The 27,712-nt window shown below is 39.8% G+C and overlaps 2 protein-coding genes across 3 annotated transcripts in view; one reads left to right on the top strand and one right to left on the bottom strand.

Moving 5' to 3' along the window:
- The window catches only part of bcar3 (BCAR3 adaptor protein, NSP family member), a 59,913-nt gene extending 41,468 nt beyond the window's left edge, over positions 1–18,445 (top strand). For both annotated transcript variants that reach the window (XM_029430357.1, XM_029430359.1), the window contains 13 exons: positions 8,257–8,385; positions 9,394–9,519; positions 10,333–10,449; positions 10,755–10,987; positions 11,730–11,830; positions 12,878–12,994; positions 13,870–14,082; positions 15,101–15,681; positions 15,778–15,893; positions 16,613–16,784; positions 17,078–17,189; positions 17,381–17,584; positions 17,667–18,445. In XM_029430357.1, the coding sequence (XP_029286217.1) occupies positions 8,257–8,385; positions 9,394–9,519; positions 10,333–10,449; positions 10,755–10,987; positions 11,730–11,830; positions 12,878–12,994; positions 13,870–14,082; positions 15,101–15,681; positions 15,778–15,893; positions 16,613–16,784; positions 17,078–17,189; positions 17,381–17,584; positions 17,667–17,845 (2,400 nt within the window). In that variant the 3' untranslated portion in view covers positions 17,846–18,445. The remainder of the gene's footprint in view (positions 1–8,256; positions 8,386–9,393; positions 9,520–10,332; positions 10,450–10,754; positions 10,988–11,729; positions 11,831–12,877; positions 12,995–13,869; positions 14,083–15,100; positions 15,682–15,777; positions 15,894–16,612; positions 16,785–17,077; positions 17,190–17,380; positions 17,585–17,666) is intronic.
- A 728-nt stretch (positions 18,446–19,173) lies between these two features.
- The window catches only part of fnbp1l (formin binding protein 1-like), a 43,908-nt gene continuing 35,369 nt past the window's right edge, over positions 19,174–27,712 (bottom strand). Inside the window, 5 exon segments of the mRNA XM_029430360.1 lie at positions 19,174–23,635; positions 25,668–25,788; positions 26,433–26,470; positions 27,141–27,156; positions 27,158–27,317. Coding sequence (XP_029286220.1) covers positions 23,628–23,635; positions 25,668–25,788; positions 26,433–26,470; positions 27,141–27,156; positions 27,158–27,317 — 343 coding nt within the window. The 3' untranslated portion in view covers positions 19,174–23,627.

Raw genomic sequence — 27,712 nt, 5'->3', positions numbered from 1 at the left:
TTACATGTACAATGTTATTCAAATATACAGCTTTCAGTATAATAAAACCGCTACATATATGGAAATACAAGAGCATACATCATACACCACTACACCTCTGTGATTTACGGTATAATTAGCGAACAATGGGTACCTTTGGTGAGCTTTTAGCCAGCAGTTACCTTTATTGTAAAATATAGTATATAGTTGGAATTATCTTGAATTATCACATAATCTTCATCGATAGAGTGTCTATAGTCTAAAAATGAAATTAGTACTTATTGAACAACTGTCAAGGGAATAAAATGAATGAATATAATAACAAATATTCAGCCTCTCTTCACAAAGATCTGACATGTTGTGGCTTTGAGAAGGTCACACTGAGTTTATACTGATATTAATCCCAAAGTATTGTCTTGGTTTCTTACACAGTGAGTCAATGCGTTAACATGGGGCTCTTTGGTGGGATCTGAACTTGTTATCTGCATGTGTTCTGTGTTGTCCTATCATCCCCCACAATGTCCCTTCCCTCGAGCACTGCCTTTCCTCCATCCTTCATCCGTCTCTTTTTACATCTTTCCCCCAACACACTCACTCAATCTTCTCTTGTTGTCTTTATCTCTCTATCTGAGTCTTCCTCATGTCTTTACTTTTGATTCCAAAGAGCCCGGGGTTTTATTCCATTTCCTGTTTCCACCCCTCCCCTCTTTCTTCTCCATCTGTCTCTTTGGGAGGTCGCCATTAAACCAAAAAGAGCAAGCTTCTTGTTTCTGTGTATCAAAAGTAACTTGAACCTTAGTCATAAGAGAACCCATTGACAAGGACATTTACTGGAAAGGAATTTACTGAGAGAGAGAGAGTGTTTTAGCATTTTGCACATGAAGCACTCAAAATTAAAAACCCTCCAACCTTATCCAAAGAGTGCAGTGCTTCAGGGCGGCTTTTGTGTGCAAATCATTTCCAGTATTTCTTCCCTGGATCCAAAACACAGCAAAACTCCCAGGCTCAGTTGTTGCTACAAGCCTTGTTAGACACATAAACCATGTGGCCAAAAGTTTGTTGGCCCATTAACATTACACCTATATGTGCTTGTCATTCCAATACAGTAGGTATTAAAATGCAGCTACAACAGCGTGCACTCTTCTGTGAAGGCTTTCCATCAGATTTTAGATCCTGTGATGTACAGATCTCCCCTCTCATTCAGCCACAAGAGCATCAGTCAGGTCGGCCACGATGTAAGGTGATAATGGTCTGAGTCGCAGGCTTCGAGGCGTTTCATCCCAAAGGTGTTGGATGGATCAAGCTCTATAAAGTGAGGTGTGGAGGAACATGACAGATGTGTCGACATACTGTTGGCCATAGAGTATAATAACCACTCAACAAACTAGATTGTAACGTGACTCTTTTTAAAGCTTATGAACAAACATGTAAATATTGTGAGGTCGGGAGCTTTACTCTTGGAGCTCTGGAGGCGTGGTGCAGGAAAGGAAGACAGCTGTCTTCTTGGTAAGATACCTAAACAACCCTTTTAGCTGCCTCACTAGGGCAATCAGTTTATATGGTTCAGCTTCAACCACTGTCCTGACAGCCCTGCTGACTATGGGTTTTGCAGTCTTTTACTGGATGCCATAATGGTTTGTAGTCCTTGTTTCATCCACCGTGAGGGAATGTATCCCGATCTATGACACTACCTCTCATGACATCACAACATAAAAATGAATTGTGCTTTTTGTGTAGCCTGTTCCCACCTTAAGTTTATTTAGAAAAAAGGATTTTAGTAGACATTTGGTGAAATTTGTTTCCAGAACAGCTGACTAAGAAGTGTCTAAGACTCACTTTGTTCTGGAAATCCTATTTGTGTGTTTCTCGATAATCATTTCTCAGCAGATTTGAAAGGAATTAAAATCAACAGCATTAACTCTGCTTCTCAAATGTTTCGAATGAAAAGACAATATCAAATCCTAGACTTATTGTAGAGACTGACACATACAGCAGTATCTCAGAGAGGCCACTGGTGATGAACCCGCTGTAGCTTTCCCAGACCGACTCATTAGATGTCCCCTGGTCTAAACACAGGAAGAAGCATCCATGTAGTTGTGAGTAAACAGGAAAGGTGGGGACGTTGTTATCATGGAGCCAAGATGGCCAGATCCTGAAATTAGAAGTTATTATCTTTTAATAACCCTCCACAGCTTTAAAACGGCCCAGCCAATCAAATGTTGGAGACAGAAACTGTGCTTCCTGCCCTTAGTTATTATCCGACTGTATTGAACAAGAAAAACTGCATAAAATAAATAAAATGTCATTGAATTTCCACAGTATTGCAAAAACATTTCATCATATGTGGTGAAAGGTGGAGAGATGGAGGTTTTTGCTGAATAATGCAGCAACCAAAGTTTTTTCTTTACTTACTTCCTGGATGTATTTTCAAAAGTTGCTGCACTGCTGATCAGTTTTCATGCATGTTGGGACTTTTAAAGACTTCACGCTGAGTTAATTTGACAGCTGGGTGGATGCACACAGTACAGAGGGGGAGAGACAGAAACTGAAAGGGAGAAAGATAACGAGAAGAGGAAATACCAGATAAACAGATTTATTTTAACGGTGATGATGGCTCCTGTGAAAACCATTTAATATTTTGGCTACTTGTTATAGCTTTAAAGCTCTTTTGGTATTTATAATCCTGCACATTCTCAGATGAAATCGATGAGGTTGGACATGAACTGCATGTCAGTGGTGTCTTCCTAAGAATTTTATCTTCAGTGTTTTTATTTTCCAGCTCTCTCATCACTATACAGTACACGTAGGATTTGGACAAAACAGGGATTACAATGTCCACGAGTGTGTGCATGTGTGAGATGATGAGGAATCACAGTTATAATGCTGAAAGATTGTTTATATTCACCTCACTGAACTGCAGGGCAAGCAGCTTACACAGTTGTCCGCTGCTTCTGATTGGTCAACGCCAGCTCACACTGGATTGTCACGGCAAACAAAAAGAGCCGGTTTTGACCCCGAGCATCGTCTCCCGACCGTACAAACAGAAACGTATCCAGGAAATCCAAAGAAAATCCAATAAACTGTTGAAATCGTTTTGAATAATACCCTGGTGTTTTTGGGCTAAAAACTGCTGCACTTTAATGCTGAGTAACATTTTTAACCAGTCAGTGTTTTTAGACATCAGAGAAAAATAGTAATGTGAGAGTGGATGACATATCCAACAGACCTGTACTAATCTTTAATTGTATTGTATTCATCCGCACTTTAACATTATACTGTCGCCTGTGGACCAATAAGTACATTTTAACTCTAATACTGAATGTCTTATACATATATAAATATATCTATGTATACATTAAATAAATGGTTTATAACTTCTCATATAAAGATATATCATTGTCATTTATTTATTCATTAGTAATTAAAACATATATGTGTCTAAAACTTTATTACAGTTTAGTTTTGTGTGTGTGTGTGTGTGTGTGTGTGTGTGTGCGTGTGTTCTTCTGAGTAACGACCAATGGGTGTGTGTTTGCCATGTGTGTGAGTGTTAAACTATTTAATCTATGTTTATATATTGCTTATAAATGCTACATAAGGGGTTACTATGTTACTATGTTACTATGAAATGAAGTCAAAGTACAATATTTTAGTTTGAATAGAAGTTCAGTACAAGAACCGCTTCTTGAAATATTCAGTATGAAAGTACCTGCTCCTTTAATTCCTCTGAAATTCATTACTTCAGTACAGTATATGTACAAATATTCAATACGTGGATACTTCCCACCTCTGCTAGTTCTCCAACTACACTTACATTCACCCTGACGTTCATTCAGTTATTCTGTGACGTGGTGTGCACTGAGGCTCAATGTCACTGGAGATATTTCCCTTTATCTACAGTCATTCTCCTATGAAGGTGTCTGTCTTTATGGCTCAATCAGGAAGTCTGTCTAAAGTGTAAGTGCTGAGAGTAGAAGAAGAAGAGGACGAGGAGAAGTAAAAGAGAAAAGGAAACAAGGAAGTAGGCAGGCCAGTCCACAGTGCTGTTCCTGCTGTGTTGTGGTTCATGTGCACAGAATGGTACAGTATAAATGCAGCTGCTCTGTGAGGATGACATCATATTGCAGGGTCTTACTAAAGGCCAGCCTATAAAAAAAACACTCCCATCGACCATGTCCAATTCTCCTCCTCTCCCTCACTCCTTCCATGTCTCCCCCTTCACTCCCCTTTCCTCCCTCCATCAGTCTTCACTCATCTGTTTCTCGCTCAGTTCTTCTTCTGTTCATCCTGAGCGCCATCTATTCCCTCCCTTTACTCTCCAGTCCTCCCCTCTTCTATACTCCCTTGTCTCCTTCCTGCCATGCTGCAGGTGTAAAAGCATTTTTATTGTTATAATGACTTTAACCACAGATGTGACTATAATCCATAAAAAATACAACACAAGCTTTATATTTGTGTTGGAGCCACAAGCTCTTAGGCTTCCAGTTTATCTCATTCAGCTCATCTCTGTCTAAATGTGTTGTGTAATGCTGGTACAACTGGAAAAACATGCTGCCCAGTGCGTTAATGGGTGTGTCATACTACTTTAAACTGATGTGTATCAGAGAACCAAAACAACAGATGAAGCAGAATAATGGCAGGAAAATGTCCCATAAAAGCTCCTCTGTTGTTTTCTGCGTAAAAAGCTGTAATAAGATACGCTGATTTCCTGTCATATATGGAGAACTGGAGACTGAGGGCAGAGGGGTCTGTTGTAATGACTTTAGAGAGAAATATGAAAAATAGAGGTAGAGGAGCCACAGAGAGGGAGAGAAAGGGTAAAGAGATGAAAGGATGAAGGTTTCAGTTTCATGGAGACGCTTATAGACATATTTCCAATTTCAAGTACATGGTTCAATAATTCTCTTTGAGTGTGTGTGTGTGTGTGTGTGTGTGTGTGTGTGTGTGTGTGTGTGTGTGTGTGTGTGTGCGTGTGTGTGTGAATGTCAGCACTCTTGTAGCTGACTGTAAGCTCAGTCTAGCCTTAAACCTCTTCAGCCATGCAGGTTTGGATCAAAGTCTTCTTCAGAGGATCTTGGTATTCAGCATGCTCTGGCACTTCTTTAAAGGTCTCTTTGCACCAGCATTTTGACCTGCTACCAATTATTTGCAGCGGGAAAATGACAACTAAGTTGCAGCTATATGCATAGCATTATCATAATATAATAAAAGGGTGCACCTGCAGTTTAACGTCTTACTGTTTATTTATTTATTTTTATTGCTGCCTTTTTATATATATATATTATACCACATATTTATTTTGTATCACAATGTGACTGCATTGGGATTGGAGGAGAGACATTAGTGAGCAGGATCCTTCCACATTACACACTTCCAGATACAGTTAATCAACTTAAATTATATCATTTGCAAGTGTTACACATTCAGCTTTTATGGAGCTGCATTAACTTATTTATTGCTTTATTACAAAACTTAGTATCATAGAAACAACAAAATGTCCATTCCTTTCGGGTCCATTTTCTTGCTATCTGTCCAATTCTTCATTTCTATGTTACCTTTGGTTTATCCTGCCAACTAAAGGGAACAAACGTCTTTGGCTGAAACCTCTGTAGAGCTCCAGACTGATGTTGACTCTCAGTGGGATCAGTGTTAATACCAGAAATATGCCTTAATGGAGTTTTACTGTCGCCAGCTCTGGTCAACATGGATGTGCTTCTATATTTCAATGTGTGGCAGAATAAGAAGAGGACGCACATTTTAAAACTGTTAATATGCGTTTTACGAGACAATACACAAAACAGGTGCATGAGCATGTTCAGATACTGTTTTCGTGTCTTAGCCAGACGCAACTGTCTAACATTGATTAACCTTTTTTTCACAACAGTATTGATATTCAGGGTCTACACATAACAATGCAGCACTCTGTGGGAGGTTAATAGTGACAGACAACACAATTGGGCTGGATAGTAGGCGATAGAATGTACTGTACTATTACATGTATACTCTATGCATGCACCACTTTATACACAGACCCCCCCCCCCTCCCCCCCAAAAAAAGAAAACGGTCGTAATTGACCTTTTTGTTCGGCTGCGACCTCTAGTGGCTCTAGTAATTATGACGGGAGCATAAGAGGAAGCCGGGTAATATAAAATGCATCAAAGTCTTGGAGGGTCAAAACAAACACTTTCACCAGGAGACTGCTGTTTGTGTCCCGTGTTAAAATGTTGACTTTAACTTACGTACCTAACCTAACATATCTTACAAAGTACCTATTTTAACCCAAACCATGATCTTTTAACCAACATGTTTTATTTCACTTCACAACCTTAATGAAAGCAGTTTTGCTGGTTTCCTCTAAAAGTCATTTGTTGTTTTGAAAGCCAGTCGCATAAGACCTATTCTGTCGTTCAGGTATGAGGAAGTGTTTTCTATACAACTTGTCAAAAAGCTTTAAAAAAGAAAACATAATTGTTGTAATCATCATTATTATCTGTCTTCGATAGATGCTTTAATTATCTGATGAAATATATTGACCACAGAAGTAATACATCTATATAATACAGCAATACAAGCTAAACATTAACTAAACATTTTACCTGTCAACCCTCAGGGAAAATTCAAGGAAGTGTTTGCGTCTCTTGTGGCTTGTATGTGTGTGTGTGTGTGTGTGTATGTGTGTGTGTGTGTGGGTGTTTATGTACGTCAGGTGAAGGTGTGTATGGAGGCAGGTCCGGGCAGTTGGGTGGGGTCAGGATGGAAAGCCAAGAAAGGAAAATCACAGAGGACAGGGAGTGTGTGTGTGTATGTGTGTGAGCATGTTGCCTGAGAAGAGGAGTCGTTTGTGTTTGAAAGCGGGCTGTTTATTGCTGGAGATAAAAAACAAAGTTTGTATGTGTTTGATATGAAGTGTGTATCTGAGGAAAGGAGACAGAGGAAGCCATGGAGAGACCCAGCAGCTGTGATGTAAGTGTGTGTGTGTGTGTGTGTGTGTGTGTGTGTGTGTGTGTGTGTGTGTGTGTGTGTGTGTGTGTGTGTGTGTGTGTGTGTGTGTGTGTGTGTGTGTGTCAAGATTTAACTAACTCATCAATACTTTGATCATCTAGATTAATTTGTCTGAATAACTTTAAACTATTGATTCTCCATGTCACCTCTCTCGGTCCTCCAGCTTTTGTATCCTTCTAAGTTTTGGTTGACCTTTAATCAATTTGGTTTTAAGGATATTGCGTGTTGTCGGTTTCACAGATTATAAAGTTTTATGAGACAAATTAGTATTTTTTGGCTTCACAGTAAAACTTACTTTGTCTTCAAAAAAAGTCTGCTGGCTTTTTGTTTCAGAAGGTTTTTATTTATCTTACAAGCTTTTCAATTCATCAAGTCCTTATGTCATGTTGTGCTTTATCCTGTGTTTTTTTTTTATATTTTATATATATACTGTAATGTTTACTTTGCTTTTAAATGGTTGCATCTTGTTTTCTATCCAATTGAATGAGTGTTAACAATTATTACTAGTAGTGGTAGTCGTAACATTATTAGCAGCAGATGTAGCAGTAGTGGAAGTACCAATACTGATAAAGGCATTTACATAATATATATTGCTAACTATAACGTAAGAAAATACATGTGGCAATATAAGCGTGCTAAACATTAGCTTTAGCTTTTTGACTGAAGTCTGAATGAAGAGTTGTTGTTTAGTTGTTGCTGCTACAACCAACAACATACATCTGAGGGGTTAAAAGGATTAGTAGTAAAGAAAAGCTACGGTACATAAAACATATTCTTTGTTATGTTTTATCATAAAGATTTTTTTGTTTGAGGAGTTTCAGACAATAATTAAAGGGGTCAAAAAGGTTGGAAACCACTGAGCTACACCATGAAGAAGAATACATCTTTACTTTTAATTTCACATCACAATCCCATCAATCCCAACTGTACTTGTAACCTTTACCTTTCCTGACATACACTTGTTGCCTCTTTACCGTATATGTCTTATAAGCTTTTACGGTCACTCTGGAGTCACAGGGAATAATATTTGTCATGCTGTGCCTTTGAGCTTTGACCTCATCACTGTTAGTTTTAGGGAATAAGGAACTTTTAAACTTTTATGATTATTGTCTTTTTTAGGTTTTAAGAGTCATAACTACTCAAATTCATGGTCTCTACCAGAAACCTTCAACATTAGCTCATTGGAGCTTTGGCAGACGCTGACATCTGTTACTGTGTGTTTTTCCAAAGAAGTCACTTTATTGATTTCTGTTTTTGTATATTTATTATCGCAGTTCTCCAGAGATCAGTTCATCGTGGACGGCCCTTCAGAGAAACTTCGCAGAGAGCTGGAGGAAGAACTAAAGATGAACTGCGAGGAGCCGAGAAGCCATGCATGGTACCACGGAGCAATACCCAGACAGGTAACACACACGCACGCACGCACGCACACACACGCACCCACACACATGCACACATAAGTCATGAGTCTCTCCCTCTAAAAGCCTGGTTAAAAACTTGTTGAACCAGATCACCTATTATTAGAGTGCTATACTGCACACACAGTGCTTACAGAAAGATTATAACTTAAATAGTGGCCTCGGCAGCAGATAACATAAGGTCAGTGTATAAAAAGCTCTTTCTGTTGCTGTGTGTATGTGAGAAAGATGGAGCTTGTGTGTTCCCCTGAAAGCCCGCTCTGAGATGTAATCATTTTTAATAAGCTGCTTCCTTTGGCTAAACTAAACTACTATTATATACTATACAAACACTTGCTTAATTAAAGTCTGTAATTGTGTGTGTGTGTGTGTGTGTGTGTGTGTGTGTGTGTGTGTGTGTGTGTGTGTGTGTGTGTGTGTGTGTGTGTGTGTGTGTGTGTGTGTGTGAAAGAAGAGAGGCAGTAAATGTAACAAGAGTGTGATGGATAAAGATACATTTTAAGCTCATTAGTTATCTTACAAACACACATATCATTCAGATTTCTTTATAAAATATTAAATATCATGACGTCCCACAGCCCTGCTTTTAATTGTGTATTGATTCAATGAAGTGAATGTTTTGTGTTTCCATGGAGGGCTGCAGCTAAAGATTATTGTCATCATAAATACAACAAAGTTACAGTAAGAAAGTTCAATTACAAAACGTAAATGTAAAAATCTATCTGATGATTTTCAAGCTGGATAAATATTATGAGATGTTGAGGCTTTAAATATCTTCATGTCGTACATAAAGAGGGTAACAGTATAACAGCCGACCATTATTAGATTTAATTAAATGTTTGGGCTATAAACAAACACGGTGTGTGTGTGTGTGTGTGTGTGTGTGTGTGTGTGTGTGTGTGTGTGTGTGTGTGTGTGTGTGTGTGTGCATGGGTGTGCGTGTGTGCGTGTGTGTGTGTGTGTGCCCATGTATAATCCTCTGTATTGTTCCAGGTTGCAGAAAACTTGGTGCAGCGTGACGGAGATTTCTTGATCCGTGATTCGCTGTCCAGCCCAGGAAGTTATGTTCTGACCTGCCAGTGGCGAAATGCTGCCCAGCACTTTAAAATCAACAAGAAGGTAAAACTATGTGTATGAATTCATATAAAACACTTGAAGATGTATAGTGTAACACTTTGCTATGGTGGTGGAAACCATTCTGACTCGACTATCTCACGACATGTTTTATTTTATTCACTTTTACTTTCAGCATCATTGAAATGAAGTCCTGTGAGTGTCCTGGCCAAGATGGGAATTACAACTGAGTTACAGACTAATAACATAAAACAGATCATCAGCACTGAATGAAATATAATCATAAAATGATTAATAAAATTGAAATAATAATAACCAGAAATAATCGTATAAAAGGTTCCAAGAAGTAATCTAAAGCAGCACTTTCAAGTTAAACCTTTAATAATATATACAATAATTAAACCTATGTAAACAGATGCTATATGGATATTTGTCTTGGCATCACTGAAGACATCTGCTCTCCCTCCACCAGAAAGATTTACTGCTAAGTCTGTTGTGGAGATGTTCTCAGTTGTTATTTTAATAAAGTCTTAAAATTAAAGTAAGAAGCCGAAAAGCTCCAGACTGGGATGTTGATTCTCAGTGAGATCGGCAGCACCTGCAACTATTTTACATCACAGCGTCATTTGATTATGTGTTAATATAAAAGAAATGTGTTATTGGCTAACGGCCACAATTACAGATTCATTGTTTTTGTAACTGCAGTTTAACGATTGTAACTGGAAATGTTTACAATTAAAATTCAAAAAATAAATTGAAGTAAAGCTCACAGGTCAAAGGTAAAAAAAAAAAAAAAGGTTGTAAACCATCAAATAATAAGTAATAAATAGCTTTTTCTTTTTTACATTTCTCCTTCAGGTATTGATGTTGAACGAAGCGTACTCCAGAGTCGAGTACCGGCTGGAGAGGGAAGGCTTTGACAACGTCCCTGCACTTATAAGATACTATGTTGGCAACAGAAACTCTGTCTCCCAGGTGGGTTTGGTAAAATATTTGTACACAGTCTTAATGGAAAACATCTTCCTAGGTTCTTTGACACTGTTGATTTGTTGATGGTGTCAGTAAAATAAGGAAGTTAGTGTGTTTAAATACTTTATGTGCACTACCTTCCTCTGCTGACATTGACTGGATGTCAACATGCACTCCAAAGAATGAGTCGTTATTGGACTAAATGTATAATGTAAAATGTAAAAAATTAAAAACAATAGTGAATGTTTGATGGAGAAAACATGTTAAGTTTACCGTACTTTGTCTTTTCTCTTTTTCTGTCTACATCTAAGGTGGTAGGAGCCATTATCTTCCAGCCGATTAACAGAGGGCTGCCGCTGCGCTGCTTAGAGGAAAAGTACGGGCTGTCCAGCCATCATCGGGAGACGATTATAGCGCAGGAGAGGCGGAATCAGAAGCGCCTCAGCCTCAACATTACCAACGGACACACACACGACAATACGCGCGCCGTGCATGACGGCACACACTGCCGGGACAATGGCACAAGCCGGAGCAGCCAGCTCAGGTTGGTACACAACATGACACAAAAGCACTTATTAACACCAATATCCCTCAGTGGCTTTGTTGTTTCTGGGAGATCACATAATGCACATGAGTCATTTGTTAGATTTGACAAATACTGTGTTAAGCCTTTTTTTATTTTATCTCCAAGCGACACAAAGTGGGTAGTGGACTACAGACCAAAAAATATGCTGTCTGCTATTTTTGAATATTGGAGACCCACTTTTACTCAGTCATCTTCTCTCTTTGTTTCTCTTTGTTTCACGCTCTCTGAAAGACCTAAATCAACCCTTTAAATCCCTTCCTGCTATTAAACTTTTAACATGTAGCCTCGGGCTGTTTACATTCATTATCCAGGAAGTTGGCTGTATATACGACATGTTCCTTATGTGGCGTAAGTCCTCTATAAATAAAGACTTGGTGTATGACAGGAACAGAAGTGTGTAATTTCTCGAGTACATTCAGTTAAATGTATGGAGTCCATGTCTGTCTGAGTAAAGAGACGGAGCAGGAGCAAGGAAAATATACATATGTGGTCCAGAGTAGAACAGAACAAAGAGACGGAGGAAAAGATGGATAAAGAAAAACAAAAGAGAAAGGAGAATAAAATCTCAGAAAAACATTGTTGATGTCCAGGTCTTCTGTCTTTGTTTCTGTCTTTCTCATTAATGTTGCTTTTTTAAATTATTATTCTTAACCTTATTTGAAATAAGTTTGATGTTTTTTCAACATCCCCTTTCCCGCAGGTCGAAGGATCGCTGTGGCAGCCAACCAGCAAGTCTCAATCAGGTCCCAGAGAGGCGACGCCCGCTCAAGGCGCACCAATCAGAAAGCTACCTGCCTCTTGGTAAGTGAAAGTGAGATTCTTAAGGCCTCAGTATGCTTCATAAGAAGTCCCTGTCAGATTGTTTAACAGCATCTGAAACCCTTTTATGACGACGGAAACTATCCAATACAATCTCACCCCATTTAATGCAGTGATTAGTGCAACACTGTGAGTGACTTCGCAGAGGTGTGCGCCGCGTTGTACGATTCATTGCAGGCAGATGTCAGGCTTCTCGCCATAGACTGTCTGAAAGAAGTGCACGTAGCTTCTGGGTCTGAAAAGTGAAGTCAATGCAGAAATGTCTTAAACTTGCTTTCTTTCTAATGGCCAGCAGGGGGCGACTCCACTGGTTGTAAAAAGAAGTCTTTTTCTATAGAAGTCTATGAGAAAATGACCCTACTTCTCACTTTATTTACTACCTCAGTAAACATTTTCCTGAAGAGTTTATGATCTCAATGGCTAGTTTCAAGTCTTCTTCAATACAGTGTCCTTCAATATAGTCACATTTAGAGTAAAATAGATGATAGAGCAGTGTATGCTTTAGGGTAAGGCTTCCTTGTGATTGACAAGTTGCGACCTGTCAATCAGGAGGTGTGGCAATGCGTATACCTCCCCAGCTCCGCCAAATATGGCCAATTCTGGCTCCAAAAGATGGCGATGGCCAAAAATGCCAAACTCAAGCCTTCAAAACAATAATCCACAAACCAATGGGTGTCGTCATGGTGACAGCGTCCACTTCTTATTTACAGTCTATGTTTTCACCCTGTCTTTAGGTGGGGTATTTGAACTGTTATAAAAGTGTTTGCCTTTATACTAGACATTTGTTTGAAGCAAACGGAAGCCTTTATTCACTTTTTACTGTGCTGTACATGATTTCTATGAACAAATCTAATTTAGTTGATACAATCTGAAAAACAAGAATGGGTCTGTGTGGTAGAGTTACAACCAACTCATGTCCTCTCTTCCATATCCGTTTTATGTATTCTTCTTTGTTTACACACTGTTTTCCTTTATTTTATTCTCTTCTTTCTGTGACCACCTCTTCTTGTCGTCTCCTCTTCTCTCCAGGATCCAAACCTGACCCTCTCCTCCCAAGCCCCAACCCCAAGTCTCCAGTCTTTCGGACGGGCAGTGAGCCGGTGCTGAGCCCCTCAGTCCCACGGAGATCTGCAGAGCTTCTGGCAGGTCAGTAGGAGGATAAAATCCAATGTTACTAAACTAAAACTTCCAAAATATTTCACAACCTGCTTCTTGGTTTTATCCACTTGTTGTTCGGGATCTAATTCAGTATATTTTTGTAGTCAAATGTTCACCGAGCCATATTTGAACAGATTTATTGTTTTAATTTTTATACAGCATCACTTTGTATGTTAACTTCTCCACAATCAGTACCAATGCAGTATATGCAGTGTTGTCAAATAAATCCAAAACTGTCCATGCAATTGAGTTTGTCTTAAAAATCTGACATTTTATTTATGCAGCACTTTACATACATACAGTAAATATGTAATACACTGTACGACACAAGAGGTGCAAAATAAACAAAAGTACATCAATGTCGATAAGAAGAAAAGCTTTGTTTCTCATATTTTAACATTTGATGACAGCAGGTCTTATCTGTAAAACCAAACACACACACACACACACACACACACACACACACACACACACACACACACACACACACACACACACACACACACACACACACACACACACACACACACACACACACACACACACACACACACACACACACACACACACACACACACGTGTAAACTCTCTCCTTATTTGCTCCTGCCATTGTTTGCATGGGAAAAGGAAATTAAATGTAACCCTGTCCTCATGTGCTCACACGGATTCTTTGGTTTTCTGATTCAAATTAAGTAAAAAAAAAAAAAGAGTAAATAGAAGACACATTGTGGTTTTACATGGTTCCCTGCCACAGAAATGAGATAAGAAATGTCTTGAATACAGACACAAATATCAGAGGGTTACTACATTGATTGATTACATTGGGTTCAAAGTATATCTGATAAAACATATTGTGTTTACAGGCCAGGCCATCCGAGGATCTGACAGCCAGCTGTGTCCCAAACCGCCTCCCAAACCCAGCAAGGTGCCGCTGGCTCGACTGCCTCGCTCCCCCGGCCTTCTCCCCTCCAGCTCCTCCAGCCTCACAGACTCCTCCTCCACCTCCCCCAGGCTGACTGCACCTCCCCTGGACTCCACGTGTGTGGAAACTCTTGGTTCTACATGGATGAATGGAGGTAACTTGCATCCACTTTAACTTATCATTCAAAGTAGTAAAGGTTTAAAAATGTATCAAGAAATATGAATACTTTTTCAGCTAACAGGTGCACTTATCCTGTTACATCGAGCTTCGCTGGAAGCATTTTAAACTTTAAAATCAAAATCAATAAATCATTACCCCGTTAGTTTTAAGATGTACATATGTAACTGTAAAAAAATCTAAATTATTACAGGGGAATTTACTTGTTCTGCCTCTACAGACTTTAACACCGTCTGCCAACAGTTCAGTTTTAGTAGTAATTTATTATTCTAAGACATTCCAAGAATAAAGGTTATTTAGATTTAAATATTTCCAGGCTGTAGTTGTAAATCACCCTTCAACTTCTAAATAATCGGTCATATATACAGTATATAATATCAATAGTGAGGTCACACAGTAACTGTGTCAAACTACCCTCTTTGATTTCACAGACTTTGTCATGTTGTTAAACCTGAAGTTAAAAACACGATTTATGATCTCTATCATATCGTAGCCATATCCTACCAGCAGCTGAGTAGTCATTTTTCACGTCACCCTCCTGGTTTCAAGTCAGAGATATCTGAATTTCTTTACAGCTACAACAATATGTGCTCAAATAAAGGCCACTCGGATTTAAAGCTTGTGAAATGTTCAGTCTGAGTTGTATGTCATCCATTAAATGTAAAGAATTAGTAGCACAGAGCTTCTGAAACAATTCAATTAATTAAACATTGACAAGTGAACTTTTTCTGAACTGTGTCCTTCAACCTTAAGTTATTTGACTTATTTAAGAAAGGTTACAAGCTGCTTTCAGTCCAGTTGAATTGTCTACTATAGCTAAATGAACTGTAATGTAATAACCTTTTTAATTGCTCTGGCTGCTCATATTCTATTTTAACAATTGAATTATTGATATTTGGACTATGGAGGAAACATTCACATTAATGTCTACTCATAAACATAAGTAAAAGACTAGAAAGTATGCAACTACTAATACTGCAATTGTTATCCCACAGCCACCACAGGCCCTCCTGTACCTCCAGTGAAACCCCTGAAGTTCCTCCACCAGCTCCTGCCCGCAGACTCCTACAGCTCCTCACTTTCACCAGCTGAACAGTATTCAGATTCAGAGGCAAAAACAAGGTGGACTGAGCGGCTGCAGCCGAGCCCTGCAGAGCTGAGGTCCTGTAGGGACCCCAACACAGACCTGGACCTTCAGCCTCTGCTCTGCAGCTACGTGGAGAGACTGAGGAGAGAGGGGGAGGTAGGGAGACAGGAGGAGACGGAGGAGACGGAGGCGGGAGGAACGAGAGGACTGGATAGAAGCTCCTATCATCACGCCATCGCTGCTTTAGAAAACACCAGCGAGGAAGAAGAGGATGACGCGGGGAGGGAGGAGGAGAAAGACAAGGGGAGCAGTTTCCAGCGGCCGGTCGAAGAGACGGAGTCGTCGTTCCGGCCGGCAGAGTTCGGATCTCGACTCCTGCCGCCGGAGAACAAACCGCTGGAGATGGTGGTGCTGAAGAGAGCGAAGGAGCTGCTGCTCAGCCACGATCACCGTAGCATCGCTAGACACCTGCTGATGGCCGACTGCCAGGTACACACACACACACACACACACACACACACACACACACACACACAGAATAAGAGAGGAAGATATAACAACTGTAAACCTTTTTTTCTCCTGCAGGTTGCGAGGATAGATGGGGTGACTCCAGAGGTTAAAGGTCAGATGGGCGTGTCCTCCGGTCTGGAGCTGGTGACGCTGCCACACGGGCGACAGCTGAGGCTGGACCTGATGGAAAGGTACACATTATAAATGCACATCATACACACACACAACAGCACATATGTTGCATCACAGATACAGAAGGAAGTAACACACTTCCAGGAAGTTCAAGAAAGATCATTTACACACTTCAAGTAAACAATTTACATGTAAAGGGATAGTTTTACAATTGGGGATATATTCTTATTTTCTTTCTTGCTGAGAGTTCGATGAGAAAATCGATATCATTCTCGAGCTTGTACGCTAAATATAAAGCTACAGCCAGCATGCGATTAGCTTAGCTTAGCATAAAGACTGGGAGCAGGTGGAAACAGCTAGCCTGGCTCTGTCCAAAGCTTAAGGGTCCCCGAAACCAATCTGAAGAGTCACAAGAAGGATTCAAGGTATAAGGAAAAAATAGGCAGTTAGTTTTCAGACATTATGTAGTTTGTTTGGCTTTTTTTGAGATACTGGCTACTTTCAGCTCTTCTAAAATGTCTTTATTTTAAAGGGTTACAGTCCAAGAAGGTTGGAAACAACTGGTTTAACAGAATCTGATACGCCATCCTGCACTTAGACTGAAATTTGAGATGACGTCACTGGTGATTCATAACTGATGATTCATTGCACTTCCTGTCAGGCTTCAGACAGTCACTGAGAGATTAGATTAGAAACTAACTGAATGAAACAAAAACAGACACGGACATCACATTGCCGTCGGCTCGTGTTGATAATTCTCCCCTCCTCTGTCTCCCAGACACCACACCATGGCGATAGGCGTTGCCGTGGATATTCTGGGTTGTACGGGCAGCGCAGACGAGCGGGCGTCCACCTTAAATCGCATCATCCTGGTCGCATTGGAGCTGAAGGACACGGTGGGCGACTTGTTCGCTTTCACGGCCCTGATGAAAGCCCTGGACCTGCCGCAGGTAACACACACACACACACAACACACACACACACACACACACACACACACACACACACACACACACGTCACTGCAAACTTGGGTTAACATCAGTGCAACACACCTGATGATGGAAACACATTTTTTAGCCCACATTTGCAGAACAGAACAGAACAGAACAGAAAACTACACAAACGTTATTCTTTCGGAGCATTCTTTTGACCAATTCAACCTATTTAAAGAAAATGTATCTAAAAATAGTTTGATGGTAGTTTGAGACACTTGTAGTTGATGTGTGTTGTTTTTCTCTGCAGATCAGTCGTTTGGAGGAAACATGGACCACTCTACGAAGGAACTACACACAGACCGCCATCAACTACGAGAAAATACTCAAACCTTTCTACAAGAATCTGTATGAGGGCACAGGTACTGAACAACGCTGTCACACGCTATAAAAGATCGGATATAGACCCATAATATCTGCTGGTTTGAAATCCCAAACTTTAAGATTTTTAAGATCTACAGTACAATTCAGTTACAAAACAGTTTTGAATAGCAAAGTAAAAACAAAGCTTTCCGCCTTGTTTTAAATCCACATCCTCTTCCTCCTCCTGCAGCTTCCTCCCCTCCGGTGGCCTGCGTCCCCCTCCTGCTGCCCCTCCTCACTTTGATGGAGCGTCCGTCAACCACTCCTGAGGGGGCGGAGCTCTGGGAGACCAGCGACCAGGGCTGTGACATCATGCTGCGCCACCTGGAGGCTGCACGCGACGTCGCAGATAACGCACACAGCTACACGGTTAACACACAGAAGATCTTAAAAGGTAAACACAAGAGAACGCACAAAGTTGTGCACATCAATTTAACAAACTGATTTCTATAATAGTTGTTTTATTCTGTTGCCAGGATTCACATGCGATGAAGACCTGTTGGAGGTGTTTAAAACAGACTTTCAGCTGCGGCTGCTGTGGGGAAGCCGTGGAGCGTCAGTCAACCAATCAGATCGCTACAACAAATTCAACCTCATCCTCACGGCGTTGTCACGGAAACTGGAGCCCCCGCCCAAAACACAAACATTAATCTGACTTCACCTGGACAACAACTCTGTGACATCCGGACGCACTTTGGACTTAAGAGAAGGAGAGAAGTAAACTGTGACGAGGCAGAAAGTTGATCAGAGAACGATCTGATGAGGAAGAGGATACTCTTCAAAATCAAACATCATAAACAGTAAAATAAAACAATTACTCAATCCCCCACAACTATCAGACGTCACCTATAAAAACACACACACACACACACACACACACAGGTCACTAAATTCCTCCATGTGTTGGTGAAAGAAATCCTCCAAAAACAAAAGGTGAAATCTGCCGCTTGGTCAGAGCTAAACTTTCAGTGGCTGATATTTGTGTGAAAACAGAGCAGACAAGAGAGGCTGAAAGGGAGACGTTGGTTTAGAAACTTTGCTCTTTTTCCTGAACAGTTTTATATTTACTCTGACATTCCAGTTAGTGGAGAACATAATTATATATTAAGACTAAAGGAGAAAAACAGCAAATAGATATATCTTGTGACGAATACATTAGGAGTAAAATGTCAGTTTTATAAACGCAGGAAGGAAATGTTCCTACGTCTGTGTATATTGTCTAGATAGAAATAAAAATTGTATTTAAGAGTTTCAATGAGATTGCTGGCTGCATTTATCTGTGTGACCTTTGATACAAAACCACCTAAAAATATATGATATACTATATACTTACAACTATAAATTAATTTAATATTAATAGCAAGGTTTTTCTACAAGGTGTTTTTTGCACAGGTCATCAGATGACAAAGATCTACAGTAAATCTTTTTTCTACATACAGAAGGAGCAGAAAACCTTATTTGTAGCAGCAATTCAAACACTTCCTGTCCATGTGTGAATGTAGCTAGAAATGTCTTTTTCCAGGTGAAAATATTTTTGTTTCTGCATAAAGCTGAATGAAATGCTTAAAAATGAAAGCAAGTTAAGAGACTAAAGTTGTACATATTTAAAATAATAGCATGTTAATAACAGACTGTACATATTTTCTGTAGAAGACTGATGAAAGAAAAAGATGATGATTTTAATATGTTTATATTATGAACTACAGTGGTAAGATTGAATAAATATGATGTACAATCAGCGGAGGCCAACTCGCTTCAAATGAATTTACATCGAAACTTAACGACACATTTTAAGGCTTTTGTTTCGTCATTATGATTTATGCTAGTCGGCATAAACGTTTTCACGCCAGATGTTGACTGCATTTAAGTTTTCACATGAAGTATTAAATTGAAGGTCACTCACAGGTCTCATCTGGCAGTCAATCCAGTCACAGCTGAATCTAAACTCATCTCCATTTCATAAAATGCCACAGAAAACAAATGCACTTTTCATTGCTGTTTATTTTTATTAGAACATTATCTTGGAAGAAGAAAAACAAAAGCAATTTTGTTCACAAAGTGTCTGACAACATTCAAAGTAAAAAGATGTGCACAACAATATGGAAAGAGAAGTACTGCCATTGGTTATTACAACATATGCATCATGGTAAAAACACACATTTACATGGATGTTAATATCCTTCAAAATCACCTTGTACCAGTTGCCTTTTTTTAATGAGTGTGATTGGATGTTAATGCTGATAAAAAGGGTTTTCAGTTAAAAAGCTGAGAGTATGTGTACAAAGTTTCCAAAGGACAAACATGGAGTTTAAAAACAAGAGGAATGTAGAAGATGTCTGTTTTTTTCTTCCGGGTGGTTAGCGTGACCCCGGTTTGCAGTAGCATCGAAGGTTTCAGTAAAGACCCATTTGTACAAAAACGTTATCATATTTAACATGTCAAAGCTGCTTTGTAATGTATGTTTGCATAATATTCAGAATTACAGCACAGTGGCTGTTATAATACTCAGCTCACAATTTTTATATGTATATTCATGGTAAAAAAAAAAAAAGGTTTGCTCATTTCAAAGCTGCTGCGTTACTACTGACATCATGTATCCTTTGATTAAAGGGACAGTACACTCCAGACCTAAAGGACATTTGGGAAGAACATGAAACACTTGGAGTGTACCGTCTGTAAGATCCTCACAGCAACATCAGCACTGATTCAGCAGGAAACAGTTGAATGATCTTCTGTTTATCATCTCTACTACGAATAAATCTTATATGTCTAAGAGCACATTTACAATTACAAGCAAGGTACTGGTTTTAGTGCTGAAATCGGTGCGATTTGAAAATGATCTCAAACATGCTGCCTTTCTCTTTTTTATATTATTGTTGATTGAATATCTTTGGGGTTTGGACTGTTTGTTGAACAAAACCAACATTGGAAGACGTCGCCGTCGGCTGTTAAAACTGTCGATAGGCATTATTCACCTTTTTATTTTACATTTACAGACTAAACAATCGCAAAGAGTAAATCAATAATGAAAAACAATTAGTTGCAGGCCTAAATGCTTTAAAAGAGAAGTGGGATTCAACGATATGACTGTATTAGCACTTGAGAAAAAGAATCTAATATGCAACACTTGACTGCACACATCATATATCATCGTTCAGTTTAAAAAAACAAAAAGGCCAAAAACATTTAGTTTCAGCTCAATTTAAGGAACAGCAAGCAAGTTAGCAGCTGTAGATAAACCTGACATCAGATGTGTACACAAAACAAAAAGCACTGACGGATCTATGTACGCGTTTACAAGTTATCATCATAAAAAGCAAAAACCGACATACTGCAGAAACCTTTTCCTTTCATTTGTGCTATATCGCATCCTCAAGCTAAATGAATCAGTACAGAGGGAATACTTAGACATAGTTGGACATTTAGGGAAATAATCTTTTTCACTTTCTTGCTGAGAGTTAGATGAGAAGATCGACACCACTCTCATGTGTGTACAGTACATCTGAAGCTACAGCTAGCAGCCTGTTAGCTTAGCTTAGCATAAAGCTTAGGAGCAGAGGGAAACAGCTAGCCTGGCTCTTCAACGGTAACAAAGTCCCTGTCCCGTTTGTTTAATCCATACAAAGTGTAAAAACAAGTTGTGGAAAGCAAATTTCTCTCAATGTTAAACTATTTTTTCCGATGCAATATGGTCGCAGACCAGAGATGTGGAGAAGCGTGACTGAAGTTCAAGTAACAACACCAACAGCATCACACTGTACATTTCACAGCTTCATCAAGAAACACAGATCACAACTGAGCCTCCTGCCGAATCATTAGTGGCATTTATGTCTTAAATAGCGTCGACAGGAAGTCAAACTTTACTTCAGATGTGTAGTTGTGTTAGTCTATCGAAGAGATACAGTGAATGGTTCAAAAGTAATCACCAGAGACCAATGAATTTAAAGAATCTAGAAAATCATGCAAAAAAAAAAGTTTGTCATTGCTCGTCAAGAGTTACAACGAGTATACAAAACATCGGGAAGAGGAAATTACTTGAGCCGTTTTTGTTTCTCGCTGCTACACAGTGGTCATTCATAAAGTTCACGCCCCTCTCAGCAGACAACACAGACCTTCATTCATTCGTTCATTTAAATCGGATTCAAATGCTGTAGTACTTCCGGGCAAAGTGCATCAGTTCAATTCAAACCTTGTCTCTCATGAAGAGTGTCAATCGAACAAACCTAAAAACAATCACTATGGAAACACATTCAGCATGACATTAAAGATGTTAATATGTACAAATCATTCAATGGTAAAAACTAACATCACACATGTAACACAGGCACATGTAGACACATTTACATATTAATAAGTATGGAGAGCCAAACACGCCAAAATTCGACACATGTTTTTGGCCCGCTTGGCCTTCCATAGCCGTGTGTACATGTCATTGATACATGCGTGCGCGTGTCGTCACATTCACAAATACAACTGATTAAAATGGAAAAAATTTGTGGTTTATGGAGATGCAGTTGAGAGTCCTCAAGGAGGCGAGGCTGAGCCCAGGTGGCTGATGGGAGATGTAGTCAGGCGGATGAGCAGACACATCCAGAATAATCCCGCCACAGTAAAACGAGGTGAAGTTTTAAGGCAGAGTCTGACTGCAAAGACACTAGAGCTCCTCCGTGTTTGGTGTTATTAAAAAGCGGCCCAGTCCGTCTCAAGCTGATCTGTGGTCAGGCTCCCCTCTGCTGGTCTACTGGTGGTATTACAACCCAGGAAGAAAAGGAGAGGAAAGGCGGGAAAAGAAAGAGTGGTAGAGAGGTCCTGTATTCCCCTGATAGTCCTGCTATCTGCCTAACGTGACTGAGTAACATTAAATGCACAAAAATAAATCATGCTGGACTTCCATTGAAACATCAGGATAATGCAGCATTCAACACACAACTCAGCCAAAGTATCACACACACACACACACACACACACACACACACACACACACACACACACACACACACACTTGTAAAGTTGCAGTTAATGTCATAGATGAAACGTCTGATCATGTTCAGGACACGCTAAGGACATGCGGCTGTATGAGGGTGAAGGCAGGCATGAGGAGCAGAGTGGCTCAGGCGGGCAGGCAGACGTCACCAACAGAGCACAGATGATGATGACAGAGATGAGTGCAGCACTGACATTGTTAGTGGCAGCACAACTGGCCCTTACAAAAGGTGACAAACCCTGACAGTCGGAGTTTGAAATTAACTGATTTTCTCTCATGAGGAGCTGGACCAAAAGTTTTGGGGAAACATTTACATGTTGGCAATCTGATTCAGAGAATATGGGAACATTGTGAATTGCTAGATGCGACAGCTCGGAGATAAAAACTAACGTGCCAATTTCATTTTGAGATCGAGGGTCCATTCTTTGGAAATGGCAGTTTGACCAAAAAATAGCTCATCACAAGGTTCACTTACTTGATGTTTCCAAAGCTTTCAGCCGCATTTCTTTTGTGATGAGAATTTCCTGTCAAAATGCTATTTATAGTTTGAGGAGCCCATTCGTTTGAGTTAAAACAAACTAGAGAAACTTGAATGGTAGCCACAACAAAAGGCTTAGTGAAACGTTTCCTCCAAAACTTTGATCAGCACCTACTGAAGAGACCAATTCATAAAAGGCTTTCCTGTTAAAGCACAAAGCACACAGTGAATCGGTGAGGTTGGGTGATGCTCCTGTCTGTCAATTAAGGATAAATCCACAACAAATCAGAGACCTGCTGCTGCACTGCTCTCTGTGAGCTGAAACCTTCAAGTACGCATCTATGTTTCGCTTTCTATTTGCTGTCAAAACAGAAAAGTGATGCATACACAAATATTTGAACCCACAGAGAGCAGTACATCAGTAGGTTTCCCCCCCCTGATGTGATGGGAGGAGAAAGGTGTGTAGCCATCACAGAAGTCCCATCTTTTAAGACGCTTACGAACCAGGAAGCGGCAACTTCAGTTTCTGTTTATTCTAATAAAAGTCCGACGGTGGCTTCATCTTCCATCCCAGCAGCAGGATGGGGATTGTGGTTTACAGCCCTGCGAACGAGCACACATTTTCCTGCCACGGCTGCTGAATTTTCACCATGCAATGTTTGCAGCTTGTCGGAAAAGTTTAGAAACCCCTGCAGATTTCTCTAGTGGCTGCCACTTATTAAATACTATTGGTGCCTTTTTTGGCTTTAAGGTCATCTTCCCTTCTACTTATGACCCTTCCTTCTTCCTCTTGTAACCCACAAACACTTTGCTGATTATGGATATGTGAGCATGCAGACATGCAAACCTGCCTCTACTTCATCTCTCTTTCCCCTTATTACTCTCTCTTTCATGGGTCACCCCCCACCACCAATAATCAGCAATCAGCGTGAGCCCTCCACCAGCCAATGAAATCGCCCGGCCACCCTGCAGCCCTCAGGAACCTGCAGTCACATAGAGGAGAGAGTGAGTTACTACAAGACGCACACGGTGCTGCAGTTATCTCTCACACGCACAAACACAGACATGATTGAGGGTTTGAGAAGGAAGTTTGTGTTTTCTACAGGATTAAACTGTTCATATGGAGAGACTGCCAAAGTATTGGGTTTTTTTTCTTAAACAATTTAAAAAAGGGAGAGGAAACAGAAAGGAATAGAAGGAGACAGGAAAGATGGAAGGAGGTAAATAAAAGGGCAGAAGGAAATAATGACTAAAAACTAAAAATAAGACGGAGGAGGGATCAAGAGAGAGAGGAAGAATGACAAATGAGGAAAAAGTACAGGGTGAAGGATAGATGAAATTGGAGGAGGGACAGGAAAAGAAGTGAGGAAGTAAATAAAAGGATCGTCTCACAACTGATTCACAGAGTGGAAAAAAGAAGGAACAAAAGGTTCTTTTTGTACATTTGGCAGCCTCCCCTTTAAACACGTTTAACCAGGGATTGTGTAAGAAATAATAAAGTGATAATATTAACAAACAGATGGTAGCCACACTTTCCAGGTCGCTGGGTGACATGATTCCGTTTGTATCCTTGTCTGTAGTAGAAGTAACCCTTCAAACCGTGACTGTATTGAGATGTCATGAAGCACCTGCAGTAGAGGATGATACCATCATGGATACCAACAGAAACTCTAATGATCAGAGCCTGTTATTAATCAGTGACTCAAACAATGACCAACAACAGTCGGTATATGAGCGCAAGAGAACATAAAATACATGATTTATTTATTTATGAGAATTAAAATAATTATTCTTACGGCGTCCTTTAACTGTGAAAACATTGTCACTGCACATAACTATCTTTATCTTCTAACTTTTTCATGTAGAATTAAAGAATACGGCTGGTGATATATATTTTTCTTTATTATTATTGTTACCATTAAAAAAAATAAAACCATGAATGAATGGATCCCACTAACAAGTACTCTCCGAGTATCTCTTCATTCTCTAAAAGTGATTTATTAATGTCTGCTAAAGACTTCAGTGACCAGCGGTTTTTCTTTTAGTGTTAAGGCTTTTTAAAAGTAAAAATTAAACAATATATTTGTGACCCGTTTTTAAAGATGTACGTCTACGTAACCAATGGGCTGAGGTTCACAGACACGGTAAGAAACTCCTGTAGTATTTAGAAACCAACACATTGTTGGTTTTGGTCTTTTCATGGGATTTGTTGACAATACAGGAAAATAAAGAATAACTCCAGCCTTATGCTTTAACAATCCCCGCTCTGCTCTGAGAGGACACATGATATCAAAAAGACTAAATCAGCCAAACTCCTGTAACTGTAGGATACAACACTAACAAGGCTGAAGCCAGACAAACCTCAGACAAGTCTTATTCACCCTGTAGTGTGATGGCACAGGTCACACACACACACACACACACACACACACACACACACACACACACACACACACACACACACACACGAATAACAATCAGAACATCTTTGATTTATGTCGACACGTGAATCCAAAGAGCTTAAAATCAGTTTTAAAAGTCTCCAGTTAAAAACAAAAAGAAACATCAAAATAATTAAAAATAAATTGTTTCTAATATATTACATAAAACTTAAAACACTTTGATCGATACGAAGAGGTGAAGCCTTGACATGAGGCTCAAAACAGCAGTGGAGACATCTTTCACACACACACACGCCTCATATACAACATACACACACTCACACACCATCAGATAGGTTTTTCCTTTTTGTCTCTGTGCTCAGACACTCACCTCTGAAACACCGTCCCACACATATGAGAGGAGGACGAATGATTACAGGGTTAGAGGGATAAACAGAAGGATAGAGAGATGGGATGGAAATCAGAAAACAGATGAATGTCCATGCATGTGTTGAGACACTGTCTTTTTTCTCCTTTTTGTAGTGTTATTTTGAGGAACAGAAAGCGGGGAGGATGCAGAGGACGACAGACAGGATGAGAGGACAGTGTTAGCTTCAGATGTAGGTGACAGCACCTTTGCTGTTTTTCTCCATGGTGATTTCTACGTAGGAGGTGGGAACGTAGCCCTCCTCTCCGCTCTGCTTCCTCGCCCTCGTCCAGCCGTCGCCTTTATCCTCCTCGATGATGTACAACACCTGCAGCGGCAAAAGGACGTCTTTTAAATTACTTTCTGGACACTTGTTCATTAAAGTTATACACCGGAAATGTGCGGATTCTCATTATTTAATGAGTAAAGTAAGTTGTTACTCAGAATAGAGGCCTTCCATCGACTACAGCAAAGCCAAAACACCTTTAGTGTAGTTTTCAATTTTAATGAGGATACCGTCTGTCAAATTATTTCAAGGGACACAAATGAGACAACCCCACTGAACATTAATGTAGACTATGTGTGGCTGTTGTCTCAGTGTCCATGTTGGATTTGTTGGACGTTACAAAAAGGGGCTTTAATAAACATACTATAAGTCTGGGACTATTCTATACTTGTGTTGATGTCAACCTCATTTTCTAACATTACTTAAACAGGAGGAAATAGTGCTTTTGTTGGGGACTATTAACAGCGGCGGATTAATCCACATATGATGCTTCAATGAGTATTTACAGCAGCAGGACGGTGGATGTGAGATCGAGTCAAAGTCGACTACACTGCGTGTTTTCATCGTAGACAGATGAATACGCTCTATAAGGTTTTAGATTCACAGACACTACTTGTTCCTGGGAACAATTAATTGTTGGTTTTGGTCTGCAAACAACCTGTAAAAGAAATAAGAAAGAGCATTACCTCGTCTCCTGCCATCACCAGTGTCCCCTCGTTCTGACCTGAGAGTCAAACAAAGAATACATCGCATTAAACAAATATACACCGAGGCTAGTTTTGGATCCTTCAAACTTACTTAGTTATTATGTTATTACACATAGTGTAAGCATTAAATCTCATTCACAATTATCATAGATACATATTTACAGGATAATCCAAAGTGCTGCTCAGGGCTCAGGCATATCAGGTGTTGTTAAACCTTTTGCGTCCTCACCTTTTGTCAACAATTCAACATTTAGTGCGTATTTAGACTTTTAACATTGCAATCTGAGGGCTGATCATCTTACAGCTAACATCGCTGGATGTGTTTCTATCATGTTAACTTGTTAGATAACTTACCCACATTATCTGTACAGGTAGCCATCACTGTCAGCACATTCACAGTTGCTAACATTTGGAAGACAGTAGCCATATTAAGTAGCAACATGCTAACATTGGTTTTACTGCCAGATTAGCCACCAGGCGAGTTATCTTAGAAAACCATAAAGCTATGTTCTTATTCTGTTTACATCACACCCTAATGACTCCTTTGATAGCTTGGCTGGATTTGTAAGATAGCTGCTTCACTTTTCCTCGATCGGCCGTCATAAATATGGCTTTCCCTCACAAACCTCATTCTTCCTTCCAGACTGATAATGAGGAGATTTAGCACTTTATGCCATTTTTCCGTACCATCGAAGGAGTAGAGCTGCTTTACAGTGTCCGATGACGGGCAGCGGGTCGTCGTCATCAAATTCGTCATCAAACTCGTGCGGGTCGGGGTTGGGCTGTCCGGGCTTTGGCGGTGTGGAGCGCTTGTGAGGCGTGTGATGCTCCTGACTGGTGTCATCTGTGTAACTGCCCTCAGGACTGATGGGAAACAAGCAGCAGGACAGAGCTTTGTGACTGCATGATTAAAATACATCAATGCTCCTTGCTTATATACGGTAACAGACTCCAATTTATTATTCCCATTAATAAAATTGAATGTTAGCAGGAATACTCGGGCTGAAGCAGCGTTGAGAGGTCTGCTGTGCAAATTAAATCATAAATCAGCAACCGTGGATTACATTTATAATGACATTGTTTTTTTAAGAACTGGAAACCTTTATATTGTTGTAGATAATTGTACTACTTAATAATTATTATATTAAATAAAGTTATTGAAATAATTATATATCCAATAAATAACATTTGTTGGAAGTTATTATATAAAATTCCAAGTGTTGAAAAGGTGAAACTGACATTTGTGGTCATTTTTGTGA

This window comes from Cottoperca gobio, chromosome 4 (assembly GCF_900634415.1).
Source record: "Cottoperca gobio chromosome 4, fCotGob3.1, whole genome shotgun sequence".
Classification (NCBI taxonomy): Eukaryota; Metazoa; Chordata; class Actinopteri; order Perciformes; family Bovichtidae; genus Cottoperca; species Cottoperca gobio.
This window is presented reverse-complemented; position numbering and strand designations above follow the sequence as displayed.